At 38.3% G+C, this 8,578-nt stretch overlaps 1 protein-coding gene across 5 annotated transcripts; it reads right to left on the bottom strand.

Annotated features, from left to right (window-relative positions):
• Window positions 1-1,943: 1,943 nt before the first annotated feature.
• neurod6a (neuronal differentiation 6a) lies at window positions 1,944-7,260 on the bottom strand. 5 transcript variants are annotated; one of them, XM_081352291.1, is made up of 3 exons: window positions 6,926-7,260; window positions 3,535-3,712; window positions 1,944-3,091 (listed from the first exon to the last, which is right to left on the bottom strand). In XM_081352291.1, exon 3 carries the CDS (start codon window positions 3,079-3,081, stop codon window positions 2,098-2,100), a length of 984 nt encoding a protein of 327 aa, XP_081208417.1. In that variant the 5' UTR covers window positions 3,082-3,091; window positions 3,535-3,712; window positions 6,926-7,260; the 3' UTR covers window positions 1,944-2,097. The 5 variants fall into 5 exon arrangements, with proteins under 5 accessions (XP_081208417.1, XP_081208416.1, XP_081208418.1 ...); XM_081352290.1 differs by having other exon boundaries at window positions 3,433-3,712; window positions 6,926-7,227; XM_081352292.1 differs by having other exon boundaries at window positions 3,535-3,732; window positions 6,926-7,125.
• Between the last annotated feature and the right edge of the window lie 1,318 nt (window positions 7,261-8,578).

Below are 8,578 nucleotides of genomic sequence, written 5' to 3'. Positions count from 1 at the left end.
CTCGGCATTTTATCCGAAAGCGGTTCACATTGCATTCACTTGCATTAGTCGGGAATCGAACTCACTACCCACTTTTGACTATGGGGTGAAATTATGACAATGCACATTCGCGGGGGAATCGCTGATTTCGGGATCCTGATCCGCAGTCTGTCGCTGTTTGGCCCGCGTCCAGCTCTCTGTTGAGAGATCCAACCCAGACAACCTTTACTCTCCTAAACCCAGTGCTGAATAACATCTCAAGAACATCTCATTTTACAGTTAACATTGACTAATGCTTCGCAAAGGCATAAACTAATGCACGAGAAGGATTGCGTGGTTTTGGCAGGTAGGCCTAATCATAAATTAAATTCCTTTGTCCTCTGCTTTTTACAGACATTTTATGACCTCCTAGGCCTATTTGTAGGCTACTTTAAATTTGTAGCACTCAAATAACACAATGGTCTACCTATATTATCTTTGTACATTTTTAAAGCGTTGTTTATTTTTGTTCTTTGTGGTTTATAATTGCTAAAACGAAATGCGGCATTGTATAATGTTGTCTTCGTTTTTTTCTTATATAGCCTAGTCCTTTTTTTCTTGCGACACAGCGAGGTTTAGATAGGCTATCTATTCGATTTTTAAAAATTTAGATATGCCTATGCATTTAATATTTTATTATTTGCATTTGATTTCAGATAGCCATACTATAGTCTATTTATTCAACAGTGTTTTCAACAGAGAACTATATTTAATTAAACTTTATTTTACTGTACAAAACAGCTTGACAGTGTACAAAGACCAGTTTCAGTTCATTCAGTCATTTTCACACGAATAATTCAAATAAAAAATCCCGTTTGGTGAGAAAAGTCCAAAATGCACGAATCCACCACGGTAGACGTCCATGACATTGCATGATGCGTGACAAATATATTAAGGCAGGTTTTCCTGTGACATGAGTTCACTAGAAAGCACACAGACATTTCCATTAGAGATTTTACATGCTTCAAATGCATTTGCTTACAGTGATTGTTCCGAGATTGTAGGCTACGCAATATCACCAATTTATCGACGACTCTGCATTACAGAAAAGACAGAATTGCCAAACAATCTGTTGCATAATTACATCGTGTATTGTGATTGATTTTCCTTTATCATCCTTCTGAAAATTATGCGTAGACAAATGCGATTTATTTGGAAATGATGCTCAAAAATCAATTGCCCACATTATAAAGTTAAATTACACAAATTGAAATCAGTGAAACAAACAAATTAATAACATACAATAATTATTTCGTTTTTCAGAATTACATCCATATATATTTTTAAATATATCGTCATCTTCAAAGTAAATTGATTCAATAATTGCCTCTTCCTGGTGATCTTAGCGTAGGCTATACATAATAATAATAGGCAATGGTTGATTCAATTTATTTATCGACATATTAACATGTTCCCTGTGTAAAACATCACGAAATTTTCTAAAGTAATAACGAAAGTTTTATTATAAATAAAATGCATGTTGTTAGTTTTTCATGTTACTTTTCATAAACGAATGAACACATGTATGCATTACAAAATGATGAGATATTTAGTCTTGTTAACACTATAATATTTTGAACTTCGTGTGAAAACTGTTTAGTCAAATTTATGTGTATAAATAAAGAGCCAAATCGAGAATTATATATTGCATAGCAGCACCCTTAGCAATTATTGCTCTCATATTTTACTGAATGTTCATCGCAAATATTTGAATGAACTTATAATTAAATGATGCCTTTCGGGGCAAGAGACCTTAGTAGGCTAACAGATTTTTAGATCTATTAATACTCATACAGGCCGTTAAATTAAAATGCACACAAACGTGACACTTGAATATCATCAGCGTAAATCACATTATTGTTAGAGGATTGTTTTCCCATCAGACCACACATTTTGTAGAACAGTTAAAAAACAACAATTCATTTAGGAACACTGTAAGCACATCTTTCATTTAATCAAAAATGATAAACAATAAAACATCCGATTGTCCCAAATCAGAGAAGGACTTTATAAATAATACATGTGCGATTGAAAGTCCAGCATTTTCGGTCCTTTTCACTTACATTGGACTTTCTGTCATTAATTATGAAAAGTGTTTAATTCGTCTTGCACGGGGTAAAACTGGCCGCGGAGATGAACGTCATAGGGGAAATGCAGATCTGACGCGCCTCTCGCGCTCTGGCTGATGGAGGAGCGCGGCGGGACCGCGCAATAGCGCGTGCCGTAGTGGCAGCTCTTGCCGTATTCGAACGGCTCTTCTTGCTTGAGGGAAAAGATCCCGTTAAAGTTAATAGGAGGGCTTATAGGACCGTCGAACTGAGGGCTTCCGCATTCCGGCGAGACGCTTTCGTAGAAAGTCTCATAGGAGCTGCAGTAGTTGAACGGCCTGAAGGGTTTGACAGGATCTACGGAGGCTCCAGAGGGTGTCACCACACCCGGACTGTGGTAGGTCCCGTACACAGACTCGTACTGTGACCTACCGGAGAAAGACGGCTCGCTGCTGATCTGATCCGGGATGAAGTTCCTGGCGTTCAGCTGCAGACATCCGGCCACTAAGTTGGTGGTGGGTTGCGAGAGCCCTTTGCACAAGGTCTGGACGAAGGTCAAGAGGTCAGGCCTCTTCCCAGTGCTCAGGATCTCGGAAAGCGCCCAGATGTAGTTCTTGGCCAGCCGCAGGGTTTCGATTTTCGACAGTTTCTGGGTTTTGGAGTAGCAGGGCACCACCTTGCGCAGGCTGTCCAGGGCGTTGTTCAGGCCGTGCATTCGGTTCCTCTCCCTAGTGTTGGCCTCCGCGCGCCTCAACTTGACCCGGTCCACCCTAGCTTTGGTCATTTTCTTTTTCCGAGGCCCTCTCCTCCGAGGCAGACCGTTCTCGTCCTGTCCGTCCTCCCTTTCGTCCTCGTCTTTCTCCGAATCCTCGTCCTCCATAGCGTGGGAGAGCGTCTCCTCCTTTTTAAACGGCTCTTGTTTATTGACCTTCATTTCACCCACGCAGTCCCGTGGAAAGTTTGCCCCGAATTGGGTGTCCATTATGACAGGATCCTCAAACGGAAGAGTCAGCATTGTGCTCTTACTGGGGATGATGAGAAGATAATAGATCTTCTGAGTCAATCAGCAGCGATTTAAAAACAACAGCCTAAACATTACCAGGTGCTCAATAAATACAATGGTGCACTAACATAATAAATAATTGACAGAATTCCATATGAGTGATCCTGATCCTCTAATCAAATCAATGTACATTGACATAAACACAGCTGCAACAAACAATGCAACAGGAATAAAATATATACACTTGTATTCATGTGTGAGATTCGTGCATTTACGGATACAAGTCATTAAAATCTGGTTAAAATGGAAGACCTAGTCGTACGGCACGGATGTCAATCCTTACCCTCGAACTGTCGTGCTTACCTGGAATATGATGGTGTTAGATGTCAGTTTTCATATTTCCTATTTTGAACTTTTTTTCCGCGTGGCGTTTTAGCAGGTGAACAGCTCGTGCGTTTTTCTCACCTCCCCACTGTTCTCCTTGTCTCGCGCTAAGAGAAATGACACTGATGCCAACTGCCAGAGCTGGTACCCATGCCATCTGCCGCTGACGTCACGTGGCACGGGTTGGTCACGTGACTGGCTCCCGGGGGACCTGTATTCCTCCCCTGATCATCTGGCGTGTGCCTCGAGCTGCGTACCACTGCAAAGCCACAAAGCAGCCTCAAACAAGGAGCGACCACCAGCATCCACCATTAGAATTTGATGCCATGGATAAATAGGAATGCTGCGATACGGTCAGGGAGTGAGATTTCTTAGTCTTTGCTGTTATAGATTTTCACGCAAACACACCTATAAGTGGTCTAAATCTAAATAGAGACAAAAATAGTTTGTGATTTATATCAGGTATATTCTGTAAACATGGAAAAGGAATGCTGGGGAATGACAGCAGGAACTGGATGATTGATGGCTCTTGTTTGCTTGGTCAGTCTCTTCAAGGGCGTTTGCTAAATTACTGATCCTACTGTCTGTCATCATCTTACAGGCCGTCCTGCAGTGACGTTCACTTGAATAAAGTGAAAACATCATGCTTTGACCAAGTAAATCAAATAATTAAGTCGAGATCAATTAAATTCACTGTCTGACAGTGAATAAATATAGCCAGTCAACAGGGATTCTGAGATTTTAAGAAGCTTTTTTCGTTCTTATTTCTTCTACATGTGAGCGTAAATCTTGTTTTTTTTTGTTTACACTCTCTCTCTTTCACACGCATACACACTCACACCATCCCTCCCACCTCCCTCACACACAAACACAGACATCCACATTCACACCACTCAGTATGCGAGTGAATTTAACGAAAACAGGTTTCACTCCATGAAGTTATACTGTGCATAAAGAAAATGTTGCTTATTTTAGGTAGCATTATTTCGTTATTATTATTCGGATTGTGACATTGTGATGCTTCCCTCAAATTATGCAGTGTACATGCACTACATGTAATATTTGTATTTAAATTAGTAAGTGCCATACAACAAATACAACCATAATTTATACATATGTTACATAATATTGCATTCACTATTGTGCATATGTCTCTTATGCATTCAATGCTCAAATACAGTAATATTTTGAAATATTATTACAATTTAAAATAAATTTTTTGAATATATTTTAAAATGTAATTTATTCCTGTGATCAAAGCTGAATTTTCAGCATCATTCCTCCAGTCTTCAGTGTCACATGATCCTTCAGAAGTCATTTTAAGATGAGGATTTGAATGTTGAGAACAGTTGTGCTGCTTAATATTTTTGTGGAAAATGAATTTTTTTCAGAATTCTTTGATGAATATAAAGTTCGAAAGAGCTGCATTTATTTGAAATGATAAATATTTTGTAACATTATAAATATATGCACACCATACATATAAATATACATTAAATATAAGTTTAATAATAATTTTCTATAGTTATTTTCGGTAATGAGAATGATTTTTTGCATCATATGATAACTGAAAGAAAAATATGCTTAACTGTCATGAAAATAATGCATAATCATTTCATAATGGATGAATAATAATTTCCATCCTTAAAAATATATTTTCTTATTTTTATGTTTTGATTCATCATGTGACCTAAACATGTTCTTGACAAGTTTATTGCCAGATTCAGCCATACACATTCACACACAGACTTTGGGTCTGGCCATCTCTGGCATCTGGCTGTTTCTTGCAGCATTTATTGTCCAGAGCTTTGGCTCCTCCCACATTAAGTCCTGACACTCATGCGTTCCATTATCAGTGAAAGCTCCTGCTGCTATTGAACCCGTGCCTGGCCTACTCGCGCTCTCCCTCGCTCATTCACATGCACACACACATTTATAATTCAAATCAGAAGCTCTTTAAAAGCCCCCCATGAGCATTTATCCCTCTCAGATGGACAACACAAAAAGCATAGCACCTCACGAATTCTGCTCCTGTGTAAGATTAATTGGCTCTTTAAACCCTTTAACCAGAATTTGACAGATTTCACTGGTCCTGTTAACAGCAAGCCACCTATCAGACACAATCCCTGATGCATTGTTAGTCATGAGGGATCTTGGTGAAATAGAGGCTGCTGTGTTTTTCGTTGGGACGGCCAGGTTGATCTGCACTTATCAGCATAACAAAAACATAATGAACACAGCATACAGATGCAGTTTGCTGACAGTGATGGCTCAGTCACGCATGATTGGCGGGTACCCTTGGATGTTGCTGTTTAGAAACACACACACACACACACTCACACAGTCCCTTCTGTCCCCCTCCAAAAATGCCTCAGCTGGTGACGAGCTTTCCGGTTCAACACACACACCAACATCTGATGAGTCAAACTTCCCCATTTCAGACTAATCACTTGACTGCACTAATTGCAAATGCAAATATGCAAATTCATATTAATTAATTACTCTGTTAATTAGTTCTCTGGTCTTTTTGGGCAATAAATCATTGTGCTGCAGAAAGAAAAGGGGACAGGCCCATCCCGCATAAAAAATTTAGCATGCACACTCTGAGAAGGACTGGGCGAAAGGACCTGTAACATTATAAAAGAGCAAAGAGCAAACAACAACAACACAAAGCAATGGCTGGGCCAGACACACACTCCCCTGACAGACCTGCTTTATACCCTGCAGACACAGTGGAGGACTGGAACATTCGGCTCACAAGAGCTGTCTGCCAGTGATTTCATTAACACATTATCAGCTTTTAAGGACAGTGTGATATCAGGAACAGGCAGCAAATGAAGGCATGGATGTTCACACGTCAAGTGGCATACACACACACACACACACACACACACACAGTATTAAGATCAGTAGCTCTGCTAAAGATGGTCTTTTGAGAGTTCTAAACGTCTGCTGATGGGCATACTCGAAGCTAATCTCCAGTACAAGGATTTGATATGAAAAGTATTACGACCATCAACAAAAAAAATATTTCTAATCTAAAATAATCCCTCTGTTTAAATTGAGTTTTTAAAGTAATTGAATAAGATAAAATAGTTTTCAAATAATCAAACAGAGTTGACACACAAAGATACCCGTGTGTATGACAGCCACAGTGTTTATGATTTGACAGGCATATGCATAATTCATAATAGATTTTAAAAATGAATAACATCAATTTTTTAGAGGAGAAGGACAGCTGCATGCAGAAGGAACTCTTGCTTAAAATTGCCTATTTTTGTGAATTATGCACAAATATTTCTATCAATTTCTAAAGAGCTAGATAGGCTACATGTTATAAAACTGCCTACACTAACTTACTTAAACAAATAATATCATATCGTAACATATAGCCTATTTCAAATGTTTAATAAATAAAATATAATATAGGCCTACATAAAAGTCCATATTCCAAACCGTGTTTTTGGCTTACCTTCCTTGTAGGCTGTTCATGATATTTTGAAGCTCTCGGGACGGAATTTGCGGGAAGTGAACACGTGTTTCCGTCATGTCCGTAAATAAAGAAAAGACGTTCCGGCTACTATAGCGCGTGTCAGATGCGGTGGAAGGTGTGCGGACATCGTATTTTGCAGGAGAAATCACCTGAAGCCATGTGTACACGCCTCAAACTGTGGCTGCATCCGAAATCACATACTTCCCTAGTAGGCGAAAAACAAAGAAGTTCTTCTTTGTGACAAAGAAGTAGGCCTATGTCCAAGTAGGCAAAAAGTACCCGGATACTTCTTCCGAGGAGATTCTGAAGTGTGCATACGATGGATATTTTACTATCCCATGAGGCCACGGGAGAGGATTTGTGAATGGCAGTGAAGCGACGTAACTGACGCTGGTAGGACACATGATAATGACAACTACACACATTCATAGGCCTAGGGGAGAGCGGGGCACAAAGTAACGCTTTTTGACTTTCTCAATTTGTGTAAATCCACTTATGGTTCAGAGTATTTATTTTTTCCCACATTAATTTCCCACATGTCTAGTACAATTATGTGTTTTTTTTTATTGATGCAGTATATACTTTTTTCTCGATATACCCCGAAAGAATGGAAGAAATGTGACAACATGCCCCATAGGTGGGGTACATTGTAACAAGACATATGACAGCTTAAAATGTTATCTGATCTAAAAAAAATATATACAAGATAAACTAAAATATTTTCTAAATAAAATACAATCAAAAAACTTTTTCATATAAAATAATGGCAATTTTTAATAATTAAATATAAACTCATTTTTGAGTTTTGACTACGAACACATGAAAACACAGCTATACAACATAGTTCAAAACAAATAAATAATTAGTAATTTCTGAACATTGACTCTCAGTCTTTATTCACCTTTTTCTCATGTTTTCTCAATAAAATTAATAAAACTATAGAATATAATAGCATATTTCTAATAGGGGCACATTGTAACGCAGTGTTACAACAAGCCCCCGCCTGCACAACTGGGATTTAAACCCTGCTAGTATCTTCTGCTAGTTAGCGAAGCATTAAAGAACTATCTCAACTGTTAAATAACATATTGGAGATTAAAATAATATCAGATTTGTCGAATTTTAAATAAACACAAAAAATAGAGATGAAAAATTAACTTCAGTAAGAAATTTACTTTCGCTATGGTTTAATAAATGTCTATGGATATCTTCCAAATTTTTTTTTATTTTGGCGCAATTTTTTCTCTATATAGTGTTGATATGGCAACTAGTAAATACACCAAGTTTCATCATCCTAGCATGTGTGGAAGTATTTAAAACAAGTGTGTTACAACTAGCCCCGTGCTCCCCTACTATATACGTAGCATACTTTTTTTAAGTGTTCGTGAAGTAATTACTTATTCAAAATAAGTAGCCTACCTATGCGATTTCAGCAGATTCTTCAGCGCAGAACAGCGGAGCCGAAGCACATCTAACGTTATTACCAAAAAATATTCCTCCGCGTAAGCAACTTGCAGTTTTATGTTTCCTTTGAAAATTACACAGTGCAGCTTAAAAAGATTTATCTCAAGATCTTGTACAGAATTTCTTTATCATCAAATATCCATTCTCCAAACCTCTGTAGGTTCACGG

The sequence above is a fragment of the Scardinius erythrophthalmus genome, assembly GCF_964197995.2.
Source record: "Scardinius erythrophthalmus genome assembly, chromosome: 22".
NCBI classification, from domain to species: domain Eukaryota; kingdom Metazoa; phylum Chordata; class Actinopteri; order Cypriniformes; family Leuciscidae; genus Scardinius; species Scardinius erythrophthalmus.
The sequence above is the reverse complement of the archived record's forward strand: the minus strand, read 5'-3'. Positions and strand labels throughout refer to the sequence as shown.

Excerpts from the sequence above, each read along its gene's own strand:
- neurod6a (XM_081352289.1), bottom strand. The coding sequence starts at position 7,002 with ATGACGGAAACACGTGTTCACTTCCCGCAAATTCCGTCCCGAGAGCTT. Across the intron at positions 3,092-6,925 it reads ATGAACAGCCTACAAGGAAG|TAAGAGCACAATGCTGACTC; the intron begins GTAAGCCAAAAA and ends CATCATCCCCAG.